Below are 25,023 nucleotides of genomic sequence, written 5' to 3'. Positions count from 1 at the left end.
TTTGGACTTACATATAATGTTAACATACTAGTTTTTCACTTAGTATAGAATAAATACTCTTTCACATCAGTACATTTTTTTTTTCTTGTATCAGTTTCTGTATCAGTCCAATACCACTATAACATTCCTTTTTACAGTGGTATTATTGAGGAACTAATCTTCATTGCTCTAGGTTTCTTCTTCCTTTTTTTTTAAGTTTTTAATTTTAATTCCAGTATAATTAGCATAATCTAGGCTGTTTCTTACATCTATCATTTAATAATACTATTGGATGACTGGAAAACAGTATTGTCTGCAATTGAAAATCTGGGTAACATATTCTTTAGAAGAGAATATGAGATAAACTTTGAAGCAGTTGAGTTTGAATTAACAGCAAAGCATCCATATCCAAAGGTCTTGAAGTATCTTGGGAATCTGAATTTGGAGGTTATGAATGGGATTTGGGAGGAATTAACCTCATTGTGAGAACTGAAATTTGAAATACTTAAGTTGTCTGAGCAAGGGTACAGAGGTGAACAGGATTTTAAACTTCAGAAAAGGAAGCATACATTGATTGGGCATAAGTAAATTGTGAGTTTGGACAGGCTAGGTTGCTGTAGCACCACACTGTGGTAAAAAGTCTTAAAAACATAACAAAAGCCTTTTATGTACGATATGAAAAACAACTGCCTATTACAAGTAGAGATTTTAGATTATATCATGTGTGCATCAGTAGTACTTTTGTAAATAAAAGAAAATACATATTTTATAAGAAGCTGTACTTCTCATTTGAAAGAGTTTTATGTGTGTGTTTATATTTTGTTATTGTTGTTTGGTTTGGTTTGGTTTATATTTTGGTTTTGAAGCATAAGGAAAATCTTGCTAAGTTTGTATCATCATTTCCTTTTTTAGTATTAAGGTAGAAACCTTTTTAAGAATTTCAGAGCAATGCCTTATTTATTTTAAACTACATAAATTAAGAGATGCAAGTTGAACTCACATGTGTATATCCACCTCTTTGGGCTGTTGCCTAATCCATATAGCTACAATTATAACAAACAAATTCATCTAAGATTGAAGGGATTAGATATTTCAGTATAAAACCTTAAAAAGAGAAGAAAACTAGTAGTGTCATTTACCTCACCTAAATAGATATGGAACCATATGCATTTCTGCTATTAGTGTCAAACACAAACTTGCCTGAAATTTCTAAGATTCCTCAGATATGAAAAATACATCTAGATTTTTCCCAGTGTTGACCAATCCATGGTGTGAGGAAAATCTTCCTTAGTCTAATCTAAATTTGCTTGATTCAGTTTAAACTATGGTTACACAGCTGAGAAAATCACATCAAAGCTATTTTTCCCCTCTTGTACCTCTGTTCAAATTCAGACACACCTCAAATTAACTATTCCCTATATTGTACATTATAGCTTTTGTCTTTGCTAATCTTTTTAACAGTATTACAATTCCACGGGAGGATAGTAGAAATCATGTTCACAACAGGACTGACCAATATTCAGAAATGTGCCTTGAAACCCAGAATGTTCCTGGCAGAAGATGCCTGCCATAGTTGAAAGCTTTGATGTGGTCAGGCATCTCTTTGTAGGTGTTCAAGACACATTAGTCTTTCAATTGACAAGTTTTGATGCCTTTCTACAGACTAAGTGAACTTTGCTTTGCATTATAAATGGTGGAGGTCCAGAAATAATTTGTATGCAAGTCATGGCAATTTTTATCTACATAAGACACACTCCTGTAAAATTAAAGTTATGCTCAAACAACTTTTCCTTTGAATGATGGCTCACAAGGGAAAGGAGTTCTTACTTTGGGATTAACTAGCCCTATCCATTTAGTAACCACTCTGGCTTAGAAAATACATCCTTTTAATATTTGCCAGTATTATTTGTCTTTCAGAGATAAACAGAGAGAAAGGGAAGGAGGAAGAAAAGGAAAGAGACAGAGACACTTTATAAACCAAAGGCCTGATGAGATCTTTAATAACCTACCCAGTCAGGAAGAGACAACATTTAGCAAGTACCTATTCTGCTTCAGTGTGCCATGCACTTTGCATAACTGTTTTCATAATGCAAAGTAACATTATTACAGTGTTCCTTTAGCAAAGGTAATTTTCTAGTTTTGATAGCTAGTTGAAGGTTTTGACATTAACTGTTTTGGTACCAGTTTTATTTCTGAAAAAAAAGAATCTCCTCTTGCACATGAGTACATCCCCAACTTTCCAAATTAGATGTCTTCCTGTAGTTTATGATCTCCTGCATTTTCCAATACCCCTATGAGGGTAGGAAATTAGGCAACCAGCATTCCTGCTGCTGTACTGAAAATGGTAGAGAAGAAAAAGACATGGTCATATTAGGTGGCTTTCCTAAAATCTCATATAAACAGAAGTGAGACTACTGGAAATTGAATTTAGGCCTCCTGACTTGCTGTTGCCCACATCTCTGAGGACTAAGTACATTTCCACAATTTAAGTACAAAAAGTCTGTTTTATGGGACCAGGGAGCTAAATTCTGAAATTATTGCCTTTTGTGTTTGAATCTCTGTATGTTTTAAATAATGTTGTTTGTTTATTTAAATGATTTTTATTTCTGTTAATAGTCTCTATAATGCCTTTTAAATTAGAAAAAGATGGTATTGTATGAATTTGGTTCATTGTTAACTGACAGTTTTCCTCATCGAAAACAGACCAGTGTGATCTATATTAATTCAAATTCTGTGTTACGGTGATTTTTGTAAAAGATTATATGGAAAAATCAGATATGATACAAGAACGATTATTGACTATTTTTTGCAGTCGCAATATGGAGCTTCAGTTTGTGCCAAGCCTGAGCTGCCCCTCTTTTACACTCCCATCGATCTGGTGGACATCAGCGTGGAAATGGCTGGACTGAAGTTTCTAAATCCTTTTGGTCTTGCGAGTGCAACTCCAGCTACCAGTGCATCAATGATTCGAAGAGCTTTTGAAGCTGGATGGAGTTTTGCCCTGACCAAAACTTTCTCTCTTGATAAGGTAAGAAGATATTTTTGAAGTCATGTTTAAATCTCTATTATGCATTTTAATTAGAGTGTAAATATTATACTGGCAAGATTTTCCTGACTAAAAAATAAGTTATTCAACTACTGGATAAGACTTATCATTACAAGTTGGTTTTTATTCTTTTCCACTCTTTCTATCCCATGGAAGGGCATGTATTTCTCATTTTGTTTTGTCTAGGAAGCATCAAAAATATACATATTATTAAAGTGATTATTTCATTTAATAATCACAAACTCATGAATCCTTATTTTGACATTAATTATTTTTGTGATTTCTGGATATGTGTGAACAAGGACTTATGCTATGCCTGAATTCAAAGTTAGATTATGGATTTGGTCTGTACATAATCCTGGGACCCAGTTCATGTCAAAAAGAATCACTCAGTGTACCTCATTTGTTCTGGTGATAAGATTTGTCTTGAATTTTTATATACAGAAACTTTTTTTTAAAGTATATATACCTGAGTTTAATTTGGCATCATGACTTTGTACTTATTTCATAAATGGCCATACTTAGTAGAAAATAAAGGACATATTATGGTTGGAATTAATTCTTTAAACTACACAAAGCTTATAAATTCATGTTTTTAAAGTAGAATGAATTATACAATAGAAGGTTGCATCCTTATATGGCTTTGAATTAGAAAAGCACAGCAGAATTTAACATTCGTAGACCCTTTATTGATAAAATTTTAAATGCTAAATCTATTGATGTATTTAGTTAGTAACTGGTAGTTAGTAATAATTAATGTATAAGAATGTGTGAATCTAGTGACTGAGAAAAGTGTATCATTATTTAAATCAGCTTTATCCGTAGGCAAAGAAAATAATAGAGAACAAATATGCCCCATTAAGCACATTCTCTCCTTCTTTCTCCTCTTACTAGGATCAATAGCTGGCATTAGTATGACTAAAGCATTACAGCTGTCTTATTCTGACAGCTTTACAAGATGCTATGTGTAAGTGTGATAAAATCTAGAGAATTCTCAAAAGTTAGAAAAACTAGAGCATAAAAAGCATCATAAATGTTTTTATATTTAAGTAGCTAAAAGGAGGTGCTTTTTCAAATAAATTGGCTGAATATTTAGAAATACTTTGGTTAAACAAAGTGTAAAAATAAACAATTTACTAGATTCAGCTTTAGAATACCATTAATTGTTTACAGCTTTGTAGAACATTGATAGTATATTTGTCTTTGTTTCAGTTCCTCCTTTAAGAATAACTCGCAAGCTGTAATCAAATGTTTAATCCGTTGAGAAAAACTGAGTCTCTGATACCATTTAATGACTACATTAGTTACACTGTTTTAAAAAATTTATATGCAAACTGAAATAGGTGGCTGATCAGGTATAAGCGAAAAACTGTAGGAAAAAAAGTGTTTGCTTTGAATTTCCTGTTTGCTTGCAAAAAATTGAATTCTGATTAATCAGAGACATCTGTCTTTACTCTGTTGGTGACATGCATTGATTTGTGATGCTGTCTCTTTCAGTAACCTAGGAGCAGTTGCCTTTATTAGGATCACCAGCAGAAATAAATGTGGAAGCTAACTTCCTTCTAAACCTCCAATTTGAAATTAATCTATCAATTCACGAGTCTGTGATGCTGGTTCAAAGGGAGAGTAAGGAACAAATGCAAATTAAATTTGGCATATAAAACATAATGGTGGGGGTTTTAGGAAGCTCTCGGTTACTTACTTTGATGGTGAATACAACACAATATTTGTACAAAGACTATTTTAAATGTATTTTTGCAGATTATGATGACATAAATAATGATGCCACGTTGGGCTTATATAATGCCATTTTCAACAACAGTTGTTTCCCATACATGGTTTTGCAAGGTAGTCCGATTGCTGCATTGAAATTTAAGGTTTTTGTTTTGTTTTGTTTTCTTATATTGTCCCTAATTAGTGATTAAACCTGTTGTGAATGTGAAATTATCTTATGAGCGTCTGTGCTTTCTTACTGATGAAATGTTTTAGCATCCAACTCAGTAGATATAAACATGTTTACCCCACAGCCTCTTAAAAGGTACCTATTAAAATATTATATGTACTATACATCTGTGTGACATTATAGCATACCAATTTAGATTAGCCTTATTATAATTTATTATGCCAATTCAAGAATCTACTTAAAATGTATTAAAATTCAGAATCTTGACATTTTAAATTTGGATGCTCTCAATATGACAAAGGTTATTCTATGGAGTTTTGTTATCATATGAAATATTAATATTTCACAATACAGTTTTGATGAAGTACAATTTGCCGAGCCTGCATATGATAAAGAAATTAAATGCTTACCAAGGGAGTTCAGTAAAAATTAGAGCCCTGCCTGAACATCTGCTGGAAATTTTATTATCCTGTCCTACTGACAGGGTAGCTCCCTCGTTGTTTTTCTAGATTGACAGCTGAATATTGCACTGATTTCTGCAGCAAATATGTTTAGGTGAACTTTGTTTCCCTTTTTTTATTTTTTTGGGAGTTCGGAACATGCTTTTGATTTTCATCCTATACTTTTTTTATACTCTTGACATTTGTAGATGCCAGATTGAGGTCTAATACGCTGTAGCAAAGATAGACCATTGACTTACAGTGAAATGCCAGTTGATATCTCAGTAAACAGAAATATTATTATTCTTTACTGTGCAGTCTGTATAAAAGCTGTACGTGGTTTCTTTAGGGAGGCAAATGATCAGATTTTTAATGTCAAATATAAAAAGATCTGTGTTTACTTTTGTGTTAAATAACATCAAAGATGGCTTTTATTAACAATGTTCTTCCTTCCCAAATCAGTCTTCCCTGGAATGTCCCAAAATACGTAGATTGCCTTTCTTGAGATTCTGTTTATGTCTTATAAAGATGATATGTAAAATATCATCATAAAATGATATTTAAAATATAATTATAAATTTTATATATAAATATATATTGCATTCATGTTTAAATTTAAAAAGGTGGGAGAGAAATCAATGTAAAGCTTAATTAAAGCTAAACTATCATGACAAACCAGAGAAATGCTCTGTTTAATATTAAAATCATTTAGACTTCACATAAAAGAAACTCATGACCTGTGTCCATATTATACTGATAGGAAATAGATAAAAATATTTTATTTTTGTTAATTATGTCATAAATTTTGTTTTCTCAAGCCTCTACATTTTATATGCTGCAAATATGTAATCTGTAACTGTGTGTTGCTTATATCTTTATCACTGCATAGATAAACTCAGAAGTGTTTATTATTCCAAATCAAATTCAAACCTAAGCAAAAATTCACTTCATTTAGAAACTATCTAATAGGGATCCCTGGGTGGCGCAGCGGTTTGGCGCCTGCCTTTGGCCCAGGGCGCGATCCTGGAGACCCAGGATCGAATCCCACGTTGGGCTCCCGGTGCATGGAACCTGCTTCTCCCTCTGCCTGTGTCTCATTGTCTCTGTGTCTCTGCCTCTCTCTCTCTCTGTGTGACTATCATAAATAAATAAAAATAAAAAAAAATAAAAAAAGGTTTCTTTAAAAAAAATAAACTAATATAGATATTAGGATAAACCTGTGATAGATTTTTAGTGAGAAAAGATCTTGAATGCATATATTTTGTTTTAATAAGTATCAGATGATTAGATAAATAGGTACACATATAGTGAGTTTTTCAACATAAAATGCCAAAACTTGAAACTGAGAAGTATTTAAGGTTCTTCCATTTTTTTCTTTGGAACGAAATATCGATAGTGGCTTTTTCCATAAAATATAACCTATACCACATAATGCTTAGTGTACAGGAAGAGTTTGATAAATGTTTCATAAATATTCGTTGGATAAATGAATCAATAAATGAATAAATAGATTTTTGGCAAAAGCATATTGAGTTTCTTTTTTTTCAGTCATATGAACAGACAGTTAACACATAAAAAATTGACTATTCAAGTATTGATCTCAATCAAGGGAGAAAAGGCCAATTTAAAATTTTCATATCCCATGTTGCTTTCTGCAGTGCATCTATACATGTCTGAAAATGAAAATGTCAGTGAAGTTTTAAATGTCTGGGTAGCGTTTCAAGACTTAAGAGTTTTTTAAATATAGGGAATTTTTGAGAAAACAGAATAGGGATTGCACAATTTTAGGAAGGGAGATAAAAATCATCTGACCAACTCTGAAAGCTCATGTGTCAATAGCTATGACAGAATAAATGCAACTTGTCTTTGAGTGCTTTTAGCAACAAGGGATATGCTAGATCTTTATGGCAATGCAGCCTGTCATAGCTATGGGAAACCTCATTTTAGGAATATCTTTTTTTTTTAAGATGTTTATTTACTTATTTATTCATGAGACATAGAGAGAGGCAGAGACATAGGCAGAGAGAGAAGCAGGCTCCCTGCCAGGAGCCCGATGGGGACTTGATCCCAGGACCCCGGGATCATGACCTGAGCCAAAGGCAGATGCTCAACTGCTGAACCACCCAGGCATCCCTAGATATCTTCTTTTACTGACCGCAAATTGGCCTTTCTCATAAGTTCCATCTATTTTCTATAATTCTGCCCTCAGAGATACAATGGAATAAATTAGTCTAACTTATGAGCATAAATGAATTGTTAATTTTTAAATACGGTGTTGTTGTTGTTGTTCCAAGTAAATAAATACCCTACAGAAAGGCTAGCAAGTGTGGAGAATAAGTGACGTCTAGGAAAACTAACTTTGACCTGAGAGACTCCAGTCTCTGTCCAAAGCTGCTTCTAAATCACTATCTTGCACAAGTTGTTTGATATTATACATTGTTGTTGGAATTTTCATTATTATACACATAATTAACTATCATTTATTGAGTGCTTATAAAATAAGGACATGCCCAAATGTTTTTCAGAAGTTTTTCTTTGAATCATCATAATATCTCTATTAGATAGTATTTTTTAAGTTTTTTTTTTCATGAAAAATAGTAGAGTGAGGAAGTTAAACCAATTCCCAGGACTTAGAACAATGATTATTTATTTGTTCACAATCTTATACATTGGCAATTTGGCTGAGTTCATGTGGGCAGTTCTGCTTTACATGGTGTCTCTTGGGCTCATTCTTGCATTTTCAGTAACTTGGATGCCTGGAAACTGGCAAGATGGCCTCGTTCATACATACGGACTCTCAACTGGAGTTGCTGTCGTTGCTAAGCGGGCTAATTCCTTCTTTCCATGTCTTTATTATCTCACTTGCCTCGTGGTATCTCATCAGGAAGCTAGGCTGGGTTTGTTCACAAGGTAGCAGTGCTCCAAGAGGGCAAGCGTGGAAGTTGCAAAGCCTGCGGAGATAAAGACCGAAAAGTCACACACTGTCATTTCCACCATACTCTTGGTTAGAGCAAATTACAAGATACACTACACATGTTATATTGCAGACGTAGGTAAATACTATCTGCTTATTTATGGGAAAAACCGCAAAATCATATCACAGGTGGGCATGCATATAGTATGGAAGGGTGATGACAAGCCATTGTTGCAAACAACTAATTCGCCCTCTGGTCCCAGTAATTCATATCCTCTCACAGGCAAAAGGCATCCACCCCTTTCCAAGGTACCAAAAATGTCATCCGTTGATTGCATTAGGCTCAAAGTTTATGATCTTTTGATCTATATTAAGTTCAAATGGAAACGGCCTTGGTTAGGTTCAACTTGGTTTATTCAGGATACTGTGAACTAGAAAGACAAGTTTACTATCCTCTATCCACCCAAAATATAATTATACAGTCCAGAGAACCACAGTAGGTAGATATTCTCATTCAGAAATAGGAGAAAAGGAAGGGATTTAGAAATCACTGTCCACAGCAGTTTTAATATCCAGTTTGTCACGTGTTGTCAGAGTCCCTTGCTCTAAGGATAGGGGGTGTTCTTTCTTTGAGCAGGACCCCATTCTGCTCCCTGATATTGATTCCCTAATCCATTGTTCCTATCTGCTGTTGGCTCTGCCCTCCGGGATCTTATTCTATCCTCTGAGTTGTGTTTTGTTTCGTTTAGAAATGGCCAGTGATGGCCATTCTTGGCAGTTGAATAACTTTTTTTTTACCTGTTTCTTGCCATAGAAAGTTAAGAACCCCTATTCTCTTTCTGTTGCCCCTTTTAGTCCTAATTCTTAGTGCTGTCATCAGAAAACTTTATTTAAATCTTTTTTAATCTACTAAGGGCTGACTACATGCCCTAAAGCCACATTCATAATGTCTCTTTTTGAGACGGATTTTTCTCCATTTTGGATATGTCTTCCTGCTGTAGCACAATGTCCTTAAGATTCTTAGAATCAATATTGTCTACCTGAGAGAATCTACTAGGACCTGCTTTAAATCTTTCTAAAATCTTAACAAAGGATCACAAAGCAACGCTCTTGATGTGATCTTTATCCTAAGATCATTTCTTACTTTGAAAATCTTTTCCTCCCAGGGGAGAAAAAATACTAAGAATAGTTTTATTTTCTAACATAGCAAGTCCTGGGCCCTTTTGCTTTGCTCTAGGTTTGCTTAGTAAATTAAATATATCGTTCTATAGCTATTTTCTCTCTTACAGTACCTTATTATTCTTGGGTAGAAACATCCAACTGACACTTTCAGTGTTTTGTCTAGAGATTTCATTAGTCAGATCCACACATGCATTATGTACATTTTCTATCTTCTGAATTATCACCAGCGATATTCTTGCCAATTGTGCTGTCACTCCATAATACAGGCCACCCTTTTCTCAGTCTCCAATAACAATTTTCACACTGCATTTCAAGCCTCCACTAACAGTTTGTTCGCCATTTTTCCAGCCTTAACTAACAGCCTACTCTTGATTTTCCAAGAGAGGTCTCTGCCCCCCTCTCATTTCGAAAGCCAATGCCACATGTTTTAGATTCTGTTATGCTAGCAAACATAAGCAATTTCTGAATTACTTATCTATTGCTGCATATCAAAGCACAATTTAATAGCTTAAAACAAGTAATCTGCTCTTGGTTCTACGGTTTGGCAGTCTGGTCAGGGCGCAGCTGAGTAGGCTTGACTTTGCCGCATATGACGTTAGTTGTTCTCACTCATGCGTTTGCAGTTAGTTAGAAGACTGGGTGGCTGCTGGTTCTTGATGGCTTTATTCACATGCTTGGGACCTCAGCTGGCATAACTGGGCCTGGGTCTCCATATGGTCTCATCTTCAAAGAGATTGCACTGAACTTGTTCATAAAGTGGCTATATTCTAAAAATGCAAGAGTGGAAATTGTGAGTCTGAGGCTCAGAAGTTGCATGATATAATTTCTACCCTTATTCTGTAGGTTAGAGCAAGTCACAGGGTCAGACCAGGATTTGGGAACATGGAAACTCCTCCTCCCATTCACAGGCCTATATCCACCACACCAGGATGAGCCAATGTCTATCTGATACAGATTCAGATACTTTTCTCTATATTATATTTTCTAATTTTTCCTCTCTGAATCTTATTATTTTTTTAATTTTTATTTATTTATGATAGTCACAGAGAGAGAGAGAGAGGCAGAGACACAGGCAGAGGGAGAAGCAGGCTCCATGCACCAGGAGCCTGATGTGGGATTCAATCCCGGGTCTCCAGGATCGCGCCCTGGGCCAAAGGCAGGCGCCAAACTGCTGCGCCACCCAGGGATCCCTGAATCTTATTATTTTAAGTCTTAATTGAAGGCAGTTTAATTCCATCAGAGTTTGGCAGGGACCTGGAGTTCAGGTGAGCAGGTGAATGAAGGGCCTTCTATCCTCTACCTCAAACAGAGTAGCACCTATGATTTTATTTCTACTTTGCTTTTATGTATAATGTCATGGAGAGAGACTTTTGATTTAAAACCTTCTGGGAAAAAAATAAATAAAACCTTCTGGGAGTGATGAATCACTAAATTCTATATCTGAAACCAATATTACACTGTATGTTAACTAACTAGAATTTAATAAAAACTTGAAAAAGAAAAAAAAGATAGCAAAACCTTCTGGGAATCTACTGCCAATCCATTGTCAAAAGCCAATCTTCTGTGCCAATTTTCTGTAGCCACACTGGCCCTCATTCTATTCCTCCAACGTGACAAGGGTCCTCCCTCTCTTAGCCCATTTTGCTAGTGTTTGCTCTGCCTGGAATGCTCTGCCCTCAGATCTTTATACATATAGTTCTTGTTTCTCTTTCAGTCCTCAGATCAGAAATTACTTATCAGAGAAGTCTTTGCTGACCACTCAAAACTATGTCTTCCCATGCCACATTTCCCTGGTTGTTTTTGCATTTTGGTTTTCTTCAGTACACCTACCACCATATGAAATCACCATTCTCTGGATCGCATACTTGTTTATTTGTTTATTTTTTTTTTGTCTTGGCCATTTGAAGTAAGATTTATAAGAAGAGAAATGTTGTCTTTCTTGCTCACTACTGTATGCCCAGTGCCAAGAACTATGTCTGGCAGATAGGAAAGGTGCAATACATACTTGTTAGATGAATGAATAATTATAGGATTCTAATTTGAACCACAATTCCACATGACAGCTCTTCAGTTACTTGGAGACAGCTCTCATGTCCTATCAACAAGCCTTTTCTTTTTCCTTTCTAAATAGTCCTGTTTTCCTTTCTATAATAAGGTTTGCAGACTTTTTACCATGTAGGTTGTCTGTTCTCCCATGTGGATTTCAAGAAACTTGTTTCGATCCACATTATCTTAATTGAGAGGAAGTTGCCTACATTTGCACAAATTGCTAGCACCTATCAACCAGACAAGAATTCAGGAATAACGTTGTCAGGACTGTAAATGCTAAAAATAATATTTGGAGCTGCTAAGAAAAATTTCACAAATATGTTATGTAATAATATTTTAGAGCTTGGGTAATTCTCTTTAGATTATAATACAAAAGACTACACTTTACTCTTGTAACTCATTTTAAAAGGCCTTATTAGAAATAAAGATCTGAATCTTTTTAACATTAAGTCAAACTGATTTATTGTTATTGAGTTTCTACATTACATTATGATGAAAGTCTATGAAACAATAAATGAACAACTGTCCAGTGCATTAATTTCCCTGTTACAGTTCTAGCTTCAAATTTGGTGCATAATTAATTTCTACTTATCATGCAGTATTGTTCTCATGGTATATACTTATGCATTAACAAAGGAGTTATAATTATTTAAAGAAATTCAATGTAAACTTCTCATCTGGGAGACTCTTAACATTCTAAAACCATAAGTGATCTCCATGTACTAATAGTTTGATTTTCACCTGGTTAAGTTCTGTAATTGTTACTTAGATTTATTGTATTGAAATTATTAAAATTGACTCATCCTCAAATTATAAAGAATGGGTTTATTAAAAGGCTACAGTTCACATGTAATAATCCTATGGGAGATTTCATCCAAATGCTCATTCACTTTAAGGCAATGTAGCAAGCTTTTCTATGAAACAACCCTGATCGCATCAACAACAAAAGAACATGTGTATCCCTGCATGCCCATTTGTATGTATGCTTCCAATATTGAAACTAAATCTTGCAAGTTAGAATGTAATAAAAATACATTTCGCCTTTCCCCAAAGTTCTAAACTAATCATTGTTTTCAGCCATGTCATTTATGCCAGATTTTGTTTAATAGAAAATATAGATTATGATGTTTCCAAACACAGGTTAATGCACACCCTTCTAATATTAACTATAAATCCTTTAATTGTAGCCAAAGTACTATTTTTAACCAGGTATAATATTAAAGTTATTTAAATTGCTCCCAATGTTTTTTACCTTTTATTTTACAATTGGGCTAGTTGACTATGAAGCAGACCAGTCAATTTTCCAATATAATTACGTCTTCACCTCTTTTCCATTTCAGGCTGTGATTTCACACTTGTTAATTAGTTAATCATTTTGGTAGAGTGGACAATGTGAGACTCAAATAGACTTTTTAATAATATAAATTGACGTGCACAAGTTTGATTTGGGTTAGCAGATAGAGGAACCTAACCTGTATTGCAAAATACTTTTCAACTTTGGGGGTTTTATTTGTTTTGTTTTGTTTTTTTTAAAGTAACCCATGTCAAGGTTAATGGAAAATCCTTGTAATTATTGCTAGTGGAAATTTTCATAAAGTCCTGCTGGTTGAAAAACTGATTTTACTCTTATCCTATCTCACATAATTCTTTTTCAGATTTTTAGTGTAGTCAAAAATATCCATATTCTGGCTATGTTTAGATGATACAGCCTTGGTTGAAATTAACATGGCTTGAATCCCATAATGCACTCCTTTCCTTTGTATTTTCTTCATTGATATTTTAACAAGATTCTAGTCATTACTACATAGGGATATTCTTTATCCTTCATTAAAATACTTTAAATACAAAACCCAGTGATTACCTCACAGCCAAGTTGGTTTTTTTTTTTATTTTATTTTATTTATTTATTCATGAGAGGCAGAGACATAGGCAGAGGGAGAAGCAGGCTCCCTGTGGAAAGCCTGATGTGGGACTCCATCCCATGACCCCAGGATCAAGGCAGACGTTCAACCACTGAGCTGCCCAGGCATCCCTCACAGTCAAGTTTTTATTAAAGACATACCTACATCGGCTGTTTTTTTGTAAGACTTACTCAGTTTTATTTATTTATTTATTTATTTTATTTTTATTTTTTTACTTACTCAGTTTTAAATTGAGGTTCCCTCTGTACTGCTGCTTCTTCCGTGACTTGCAATCGGCTTCCTATTCAATTGCCACTGTTTCAGAAATGAGGTGTCATTAGAGGCTTAAGGAAGTGACTGCTTTTTTAGAGAAATATTCAGCCAAAATTCCTTTTCATATGCCAGTTACCTTTACTTACTAGACTTCTCCATCTGCTTGTTTTACTTCACAACACTGCTCTTTTTATCCTGCTCTGTTTACCCATTTGTAAGTTTTTCCATGGTATCCCACATACTTGGAACAGTTTATCATTCCTCTTCTGCCAACTCACCCTCAAAGTTAAAATTTATCTATAGCCATCACCAAGTAAAGTGTCATTTTAGGTATATGGCCTAGACTAGATGTATCCTGAGAGCTGTTGCTAATGTCCTTTATACCCTTGTTTTTTATCTCATTTACCCAACAAACATTTGCTAGGCAGTGATCATTCATATAGAGTGTATGTATCTGTGTGTGTGTGTGTAAATGGTCTTCACTCTAGGAAACTTAGAGTATGCACCAAAAAACAGAATGTTAACATAAGGCAACAGAGATTCTTAGACTAAAAATGTTATTTAATAAGCAGTATTTTCCTCCAATTTTTAAAATAATTTCACATTTGAGCTTCATTTTTATTCTAGGCAGGAAGGATAGCACATGGACATTCATGGTCATGAGAGTGCCATGCATATTTAAGATTCAGCAGTTAAATCTTAAGTAATATTCAGCATATGTATCTTAAGGTGGTATAAGTAGCTGGAGAGATTATGGGAAAGGCCTATTAGGCTAGGAATTTAAATGTGATTGTATAGACAACAGGGAACCTGAAGAGTTTTAAGCAGAGAGATTATTTAATTCAACTTGGAATTTCCTACTAGTCGTAATGTAACTCCCATCACCATCATCATCATCATCAGTAACAACTATTTCTTCTCATGCAGTCTTCTTTTCTTATTAAACCAGTCTAATCACTAGGCTTACTATGTTTTGTGTCATCTATGGCCTTAATTTTACCATTTTTTCCTCCTTAAGATGATTTCTTCTCCTACTCAAATATTAAAAGGCCACTGGCTATGTGATTCTGGTCCTCTGTGGCTGTTAACCAATGGTTACCTTCTTCTCAGTCTCTGAGTTTTTATAAAATTTTACTCAATTTACATAAGATAGAATGAATTATTTATGTGTTTGTTTCTCTATTTCCTTCTTGACTGTAAGTCCTTGGAAGGCAAGTCCTTTGACCTTCAGGCTTTGCAAATGAAGGAACTGGAGAAAGTACATGTTGACCGACTCTTTCCCTGGTCTAATCTGTAAGACAGATGTGTCTTGGAATGTAGTGCATTGTTTAGCAATATTGTGAATATTAAATCAGTAAATATCACTATTTCACGAACAACTTCACTTTTTTGGATAAAAATAGTTTTGTACAGCTATTATATCCTTATTTAGGAGATGTATTTTTAGGCTCCTTTTTTGGGGTGCTGTCATGTGTTCTTCAAAAATTCCTCCCATCATTAGGGTACTCTCTGCCATGGCTCTTTTGAATCTTTGGTTATAACTTACTCCCTACACAAATCCTAGGAGCCCTTGAGTTATTTACTTTTTTTTTTCTGCTGAGACCTCTTTACCTTTGCAAAGGTCCCTACTGACTAGACCTTAGAGTGACCTCACACTACCTTATTTTATATGGGTCCCTTAACTGGTCCACAGGAAAATTTTTCATTTCTTTTGCCCTGACAAATCTTAGGAATGCAGACTTGTCGAAGTATAGTTCCATCTCTTTTAATTCATTTTTCAGCAACAGACAACCCATGCTTTACCATGTAAACCTATCAAACAGTGCTGTACACTTTACTCTCCCCCTCCAAAAGGAAAAATAAATCGCAGGGAACACATATTGAGTATTCTCAGAATCTCTTGGGGCTTGGGGACAGCAATGAGACTCAGAACACATAGTATGATCCAAAGAAATCATATTAATCTCTCCAGCATCCCCAACTTTTATACCTTTATTGAGGGAGAATGGTATAAGAATTCCCTAAGCAGATATTGTTCATGTACTTGGACACTTCTTCAAGAGGAGCATTTATTTTGGTAATTTATTTCAATTCCTCTCAAGATATCAGCCAAAATCTACATTTTGATACTCTGTTATATTACTAGCATCTATCAAACTTTAATTATTGACATTAATTACATGACAGCACATTATAAAAATTTATTAAATTTTATAAAATTTCTCATACTGAGTTTTTTTTCCTATATTTTGTGGATCATCTAGTTGATCCCTGAAGTTCCATTTAACGTGACATCAGAATTGTTTTAGTTCAGATCTTCCACTCACAGACTGCCAAGATGGGTTTGGACGTGCAAGAATTTTATTAGGTGAAATACCTGGGAAAGAATATAGAGGAAGGTGGAGAAAGATGGGAGAGTCATGAGACAACAATAGAAGTCTGGCCCCAGGTGAAGGATAGAGGAAGAGAGCTTGAGTGGAAGCATCCTAGAGTGGCTTGCATCTAAGTAAGTTTCAGTGAAATCTTTAAAAAGTCCTCAGGTCTCAGGAATGAGCTCACCTTAGTCTCTCTGACCTGTTCAGTCATTAGCTGAGGCCTGGGAATGTAGTACAATGCAGCTGAAGAATTTCAGAGCAGGAGAGCTGGGACCCTTGCTCAGTCATTCTCTGTAGTGGTAGTACTGTGAGGTTCCCATAAGGCTCCTTGGATTTTCTGCCATAGCCACGCGTAAGGTGAGCAGCCACTTAGTGTGTGGTTTTTTCAGTGGGTGAATAAACAAACATTGCATTGTATCTTGAAATCCTCTCTGGATCAATATGAGGATACATGGTATGGTACCAAAGGTAAAGTGAATTTATACAAAGAAAAGTATGTATTGAAAGAGAAAAATGAGATTGCATGCAGAAGGCTAGAGGGGTTATTTTACCCTAAATTTTCAGTCATGGTTTTCACAGCAAATCACAGTAGTTATTATTCAAGTATTACAACTGTTTCCCTTTATTTGGAAGAAAATGCTGAGGGTCATTCTTTCCTAAGTAATGTGAATGTCAATAAATTACTTAACTTCTCTAAACCTCAGCATGCTCACTAATAACACAAGACAATACCTGCTTTCCCTTTCTTAGAGTATTCTAGCAATACTCAGTTTGAATTTTTAAAAAATAGAAGATATAAAAATGATTTGTAACATGTAAAACACTACATCAGTAAAAGTTATTGTTCCTACAATCTGCATACCAAGGTAAAATGTTAGTAGTTATGTAATCTTTTATTAAACCATATAAAATCATGTAATTTTGGCCTTTTCACTTAAGGACCATCTTCATCTGTACCACCCACATCCAAGCCCTCATCATTTCTCCCTGAATACTCTATCAACCTCCTACAAGAGCCTCCCTATTTCCCCTCTTGTCTGGTCCTGCATTCCAACCTCCCGACCATGGCTTAGGTGGTCTCTTACAACATAAATCATATCATGCCCCTCCTTTGCTAAAAATATTCCAACAGCTTCCCATACCCCTTGAAATAAGATCCAGAATTTTTGTACAGTCACTTTATCATCTGGCTGCTGCCGATCTCTCAGGCTTCATCTCATTCTACTTTACCTTGTACCAAGTAACCTGGAGCCATAATGGCCTTTTCTCGGTTGCTCCAATAAGTCAACCTCATTCTCACCTTTATGAACTGTTCCCTTTGCCTGGAATCTTCAGACCTTTATTTTCTTTTTTTTTTTTTTTTTTTTTTTTTTTAAAGATTTTATTTATTCATGAGAGAGAGAGAGAGAGAGAGGCAGAGACACAGGCAGAGGGAGAAGCAGGCTCCATGCAGGGAGCCTTATGTGGGACTTGATCCCAGGACTCCAGGATCACACCCTGGGCCAAAGGCAGGCACTAAACCACTGAGCCACCCAGGGATCCCCAGACCTTTATTTTCAAAGAGAAAAAAGAAAACGTTGCTGGTGGAAACGTGTAAATAATACAGGAATAATTCTGTTGTAATAAGTGGTTTATACTTATTGCAGTTTATCAGCTATCAGGAAATGCTGATGACAACTAGCTCATTAAATTATGAAGGGATGGTCACATGTTCTTCCTTTCTGTTCCTTTCCATTAACAGGGGATTTTATGACTTTTAAGTCATTCAATAAAATTCATCTTCTTTAATATTTCTGAAAGGATAAAGGTAAAGAATTGTTCTTCCTTATAGCTGTTGGGATCTCTTTAGTTACCAACCATAAAATCTTCAGAAAATGGGAAGTATTTTATAGGGGTCAGAAATGTCACTGCAAAGATCAATGGATGTTACGTGACATACACATAGGCTCTGAGAAGAATGTTTTTTAAATATTCATATAAAATTAGTAAGTGTTAATGTAAATGTTAAAACACCATGTTGTGATTCCCAGTGTCCAGACATCTTCATAGTTGACTGAAAGAAACTAGAAAATGCTGCTCAACCCTAGAACACCTTCCGTCAATGTGGGATTTGTGTCTATACTTGCTATTCACATTAATAGGATTCAATCAATAGGGCTGATACATACATAACAGAAAATTTGGTCAAATTATTATAGGCATAGCCAGTCATGGAACATAGTTCATAGTACCTGCAACTGAAAGTGTTTTACATTAAAATATGATGTAAAACATATTAAGAAGTTGGCTTTCTAGCTATTTTTGGAGCAGGAATTTAAAAGCATCTTTAATATTGGACTTCCAGTATTAAATAGAAGACAAGTTTATAAATAGTTCAATAATTGGAGAGGCTACATATTGATTTTTTCCTTTGTTACATAATATTACCCTCTTCTCCATCCAAAGCCATGTAGTCCTGGGTTGAAGAGTGCTAGAAACATGGTCGCTGTTGTGTATTGGAATGTGGAGAGACGGAAAGGCTGTCACAGCAGTCAATAAGATCTGAGAGGTGTTGACTAATTGCCTGCTAATTACACAGTAAATTGTCTAATTAAGCTGATGGTTAATTAGGGTACGCTTGCACAGCAGTCTTGTGGAATTTGTGTCTGATGTCTGGGAAGCAGCTTGTGTAATTGGCAAACTGGTAAGGACTGGCAGAGAACATGACTGGAAAGCTCACTGCCAGTGGATGACAGAATAAGGATTTAGGGGAAACAAAAGGGTTGTCATTTTTATACTGAAGGTTTTGTTTCAGTTCTGCAGCTATTCTGCAGTGAGCAATTGACAAATACATCTGAAGCCTAAATTACGTGAGTAAAGGAGGACTTAAAATGTGCTTCAACATATAAAATATGCTGCTTGCTTGCCACGTATCGGCTCTGATACACTGTATCACATTATATTAATATACCCATTGCGTTTTTTGCAGTTCCTCTTTTTAACATGTTATTTGCTGACCATGTGCAAAAATATTATGAAAATCCCCTGCATCCAAGGGAAAAATTGCCTCTTTTATGAAAAGATGACAAATGTAACTGATTAAAAGACATTTGAAATAAGAACTTTGAGCTCATTATTTAATTTTTAATTTATGTATCACTGTGGGCCATAAAATATTAGATATAATACAGATACGTTTGGATAATACTTTAAAGAAATAAGACTTTTAATTAATTACTAATTAATTTTTTAGGGGAAGAGAGAGAGAGTCAAAGGGCAAGCAAGCACTGGATGGGGAGGGGCAGAGGGGGAGGGATTGATCTCAGGACCCTAAGATCATGTCCTAAGCCAAAATCAAGAGTCAGATGCTTAGCCAACTGAGCCACCCAGCTGTCCCAAGACATTTTATTTTAATGAGAAAATTTGTTTTATCATTTTACTTATAATTTAGTAAAATGTAAAAATAGAATATTTCAATATCTAATTAAATGTTTTTCATTTCTGAATGGATATGATGAATTACCTACAAAATTTGAATGCCTTTAAAACTAAAAGCTGCAGGGGTTTGTTTTGCTGCTATTGCTATTCTTCATAGGTGAGGAAGTTTAACTTCCTGTTTCAAAAGTTGTCTATAATTGAAATACATCAAAATTCTCTCTGTAAATGAACTAAACTAATCAACTGAAGAATACAAGCCCTTTATAAATGAATTTAGGTACACATACATGTTACCTCTTTATAAGGGACCTGATATAAATTATCACTTCTATTACCATTTATTACCCAGATTCCAACATTTTTGAGGATTTGAATGGAATATAGGTTGTTGAAACAAAAGGTTACAGGTGCACAATAAATCTTGGATTTGTACTTTTGTGTTAATAAAGCAAGAGAAAATTTAAATATTTCAAATATTTCAAACAGATAAGATGGCCATAATGGAATTATGATATGAATTTTTTTTTTTGCTTTCTTAGCAAATAAAATGTAGATGGATACATATATATTTTTTTCTCACTGTTTTCCATGGAGAATTCGAAGTTCTGTATCTACTATGCTTTTAAATAAGAAGAGAGAAATACATACTATGTGCTCTCTAAAGTGGCTTTGAATTAGCATTAACCTTGGAGAGAGATATATGCATAATAAATGAAAATATTTACTATTTTAGAAAAAAGTGTTTTTAACCTGTTTTAAAGAAATACTTCAAAATATTAAATCAAAAATATAATAAAGATGTAAAATTAAAGTATTCTTTATTTCACGAGCAAAGAAAAATCATCTTCATTCTGTGTGGAGTCTTAGGTTATGAAGTCTTTATAAAGAAATTATGCAAGATAGAAGAAAAGTGAATTTACCAAAGGGAATACAAGGCTAAACATTGAAATTGCTTATTTAAAGATATATCTCCTGAGGGAGAAAAATCAGATGGAGGTCAGTGTTGCAACTTCAACTGTTCTATATTTTGATCTATTCAGTTTTTCATTTTATTCCACATGGAGATAATATAAAAAGTTTATTTATTATAAGTGATAAAAGTTTTCATAAAAATAAGTCGAGTAGATCTACCATTGTAATTAAAGTTTTAAGGAAGAATTTTTACAAAACACAACCTTTATGTTTATGTTTCATATGTTTACATATGTTTCGATGTCTTTTTCTATTAAGTCAAAATCTAAATAGTTTCCATTAATATCCAGCTATAAAAAGAATATGTTCTATCTGTTGTAAGATCATATAATCATCTGTTAAGAATTCCTTGTACTACTATAAATTGGCACATATGTATTTATTTATATTTATGTATACACATATACCTAACATACATGTGTATATGTGTGTTATGTAATAGCAGTTTCTTTTTCAATTCCTTAGAAAATTTTATCCCTACAATTTAAAAAAGGCAAGGCAAAGAAATAACAATGTTTAGCAACCTTAGCTATCAACTTCATTCTAAAATTCTTTTGTTTTCCTTTATAATTTACATATGAGAAAATTTAGTCTTTTAAAATATGTAACTTTCACCATTATCTAACTGATTTTAGAGTATTTCCATCACTCCTGAAAAGAAACCCATACCTGTTAGCAGTCACTCCCCATTCTCCATATTCTTAGCCCCTGGAGACCACTAATTTACATTCTATCTCCATGGATTTGCCTATTTTGGACATTTTGTATAAATGCAATCATACAAAAAAATAAAAAAATAAATGCAATCATACACTATGAGCCCTTTTGTATATGGTTGCTTTTACCTAGCACAATATTTTCAGAGATCTTCCATATTGTATCATATATCAAAATTTCATTCTTTTTTTGTGGACAAACTACATTCGTTTATTCATTGGTTCATGAATATCATGAATATTTGTTTTTTTTTCCTACTCATTGCTCATGATAAGTAGTATTTTCTTGAACATTCATTTATAAGTTTCTGAGTGGATGTATGTATCCAGTTCCCTTTCAGATATACCTAGAAGCAGAATTACTGAGTGATCTAGTAACTAGATGTTTAACTTTTTGGTGAACTGGCAAACTGTTCTCCAAAGTGACTGCACCAGTTTACTTTCCACCAGCAGTGTATGAGTTATCTTCACACACTCACCAACCTTGCCTTTTTTTAATATAGCCATCAGAATGAATGAGAAGTTGTTTCTCATGTAATGTTGACTCCTATTATAAGAGGTAACTAGAATAGTAAAAGTATAAAGGCCTAATAATTCCCTTAATATTCTTAATAGCATATCGCCATAACACCTAGTGGATAGAACTAATAGTTAAAGTAGCTGCCATTTTTCATTCTTCTTTTGTATTCCAGAAAGTGTAGTCAATCAAAATAGACTGACCCATTTCCACTGAGGACATGACATACGAGCAAGTCTGAAAATTGACTTTGGGGGATGGGGGAGTAGGCACGCTCTGAAGAATAGCCAGTTTATTTGGGTTCCTGGCCTTTGAGAGAAAATGTTACAAGGTGCCATATATTGTAAGAGTAGTCTCTTGCTGTTTGGTCATTTATAGTTTAAGGATATGTTCCAAACTAAATTTTGAGTATACATATTGAATTAAAGCCTAAGAGAAACAATTGGTATGCTCTAGATAGCAAGGATAAGGACTATTACTCTAGGAGTCTGAATCAGATGTTCTCTGCTGCCCTACTTGGTGGTTTTATCATTGTGGATCCAAACACGCAGATTGTGAGACTTTAAAAAGATTTACCTTATCTCTTGCTCTAGTCTAAGAGTTCTCATAGACAGATGAGGAAAATTAGTCTTAAGTAACAGCTTTATTCAAGTTCATATAGATGGTGATTGGACATTCTCATATACTTGGTACTCTTATCACTGTATTTTTATAGTATTTTGTAGTCTGTAGTCCTCTGTTCATTTTTATGAGTCATATCTTTATAAAACTATGACTCTGTCCTTGCTCCCAGAGAACTCAAAGTCTTATGGTAAGATGCACCAGCAGCCAATTCACATACTTTGTAAAACATGATAGAGAGGAAGAGATGAGAGCTGTAAAAATCCAGAGGAGCCACCAAGGGATGTCACTGGAAAATAGTTGAGTCCAAGAGGAGTCCTGAATAGTGCCTGTCAGAAGAAGAGGGACATGACGTGACTGAGTCGCATGTGCAAAGCTCAGTAGAAGTGGGAGTTTAACTTCACTAGGAGGATGATGTAATGAGAATAGAGAAAGTCAGAAAAGAACCAGATAATAAAGGGCCTTGTTTATTCCTTGAGAAGAGTTTAGACTTGATCATATGGGATAACAAGTGGACATTATGCTGAGAATGACAGGACAGGCTTGGGTGTGCACATGAGAAAGGTTTCTCTGATAGTAGTGTATAAAATATTTGGCATCTAGCACGTAAGAGTGGGAGAAGATCCATGTATTCATTCTACAAGTATTTCCAAACTACTCTATTTCCAGACACTGTGCTCGGGCACTGAGCTTAGCGTGGTAAAAACATGGCAGGGCCCTAATCATGGTGCATGCAGATGCAGTATACTAGGGAAGAAATGCTGTTGTCTCGAGGTTGGGGCTGGAGAAAGCAAACCTGTTTGAAATGTACAAAGGAGAGTAAAATAGCAGCTTGATGTTTGATGCATGAAGGTAGGTAGGGATGGGGAAAGAGATGGCAAGAATGACTCCAGGATCTCTGACTTGGCAGCTGTTCATGGCTGCGCCATTCACAAAGGAAGTGAATATAGGAGGAGAAAAACATGGTTTTTGTGTTTTGCGCCATTCGCTGAAGCAGAACTTTTCAATATCAAAAGAAAACTGTCAATGGGTACTTTTATTCTCCAACTATAATTACTTCAAATATTTGGAAGGAAAAGGTCACCCTAATAGAGGAACTGCAGTTATTAAAATTGAACTGAAAATGTTAATAATTTCTCAGATGAGATATAAGCACTAATGTAGAGTTCTGAAGTTTGAACTCAATTTAATTATTCTAAAATTAGATCCAAAACTAACATCTAAAGGGGAAAAGTTAACAGAACAGGATGTTAAATCAATATGATTAATTAACTTGATATAAATAACTTGAGTATTGCTATGTTTATCTGTAAATCATTTATCATGATACCAGCTGTAAAAGAAAATCTTAATAATAATGATAATGATGTGTGTCATCCTCCCACTCAGCAGAGGTGTCATGACAAATTGTTAACAAACTATCTTACAGTACTTCACAGACTCAAATGCTAATGTAATAATAACATAATCAATAATAATAAAATCAACAATGGAACAAATAATTTTGATGTTGCTTAGAAAAGCATATTTATTAAAACTTTGAGTTCACATGTGGACTCTCTCGTCCCCACTCCTTGCCTCCTTCTGTCCCTTCACTCTCCCTCTTCCTGTCCTTTTCTTTCTTACTCTCTTTCCATCCCCTTCTTTCTCAAGGGTATTGATCATTTCCATATACTCAATTACCAAATCCAGAAAATACATAAATATGTATCTACTGTCCCCATACTGACTTTAATTACTCAAGATCTCTTATCCTCACTTAGAACATTGCATGAACTTCTTAAAAGGTCTGATTTCCGTACTGTCTACTGACAGAAATCAATGTACGTATTTGCAACCAAATTTATCTCCTTAAAGTATATTTGAACATGTCTCTCCACTGTCTACCTGTAGGACAAAAGTTCACACTCCTTAACATGTCATACAAAGCCCTCTGTCATTGCAACCCAATATTTTCTTAACCTTCATTTCATCTATACCTTTTCACAAAAATGTTTAATAACAGAAGGCTAAGAGTTTTAAAATATAAGTGTCCCCTTGTAGCCTTATATAATTCCTCAGCCCCCACATGTTCTTGTTATTATCTGGTCTACAGACCATGCTTGTACACATGGAGTTGTAGTTGTAGACTGCTCACTGCTCAAGAAAAACCTGCTTGAGAGCAGGCTGCATGTTCAGTGAAGATGCCATATTCTGACTTCCTTCAGCACTTGTTTATGCAGTGTGCTCCTGTCTGAAGAGCCCTCTCCAATGTCTGGCCTATCGGGCACCTAATTTGCCCTCACAGGTCAGTTTAGATGTGACCCTACCTGGAGACTTTCTCTTCCCTTAAAACTTTCTCTTTCCCTTAAAACTACCCTTAAAACTCCAAAGGCTCCCACAAACCTTTGGAGTTCTAGAACTTACTCCTTTAATAGGAGGAAGACAAAAATTGCAGCTCTGCTGCTAACACACTATATGTGTAGCCTTGTACAATGGAGTGGGCGAACCAAGTATTAGCTCCCTTCTGTTCTACATGTTTAATTAGAACATTTTTATTTTTCTTTAGAGTCATTTGCACACAAGATTCATCTCCCTCTGAAAAACTAGCACTGGATATTTATTATGTACATATTACATGTCAGGCATTCTGAAACCCACATAATGTACATTTTCTCTTTCACTCCTAGCAACTCATTATGTTAGCTGTCGTAATCCCCACTGCATGGACAAACTGAG

At 34.7% G+C, this 25,023-nt stretch overlaps 1 protein-coding gene across 1 annotated transcript in view; it reads left to right on the top strand.

The window, feature by feature from the left end:
- The window catches only part of DPYD (dihydropyrimidine dehydrogenase), an 802,527-nt gene that overhangs the window by 417,131 nt on the left and 360,373 nt on the right, over positions 1–25,023 (top strand). The window contains exon 13 of the mRNA XM_055340016.1: positions 2,792–3,007. Coding sequence (XP_055195991.1) covers positions 2,792–3,007 — 216 coding nt within the window. The remainder of the gene's footprint in view (positions 1–2,791; positions 3,008–25,023) is intronic.

Source organism: Nyctereutes procyonoides, unplaced genomic scaffold (assembly GCF_905146905.1).
Source record: "Nyctereutes procyonoides isolate TBG_1078 unplaced genomic scaffold, NYPRO_anot_genome, whole genome shotgun sequence".
NCBI classification, from domain to species: Eukaryota; Metazoa; Chordata; class Mammalia; order Carnivora; family Canidae; genus Nyctereutes; species Nyctereutes procyonoides.
This window is presented reverse-complemented; position numbering and strand designations above follow the sequence as displayed.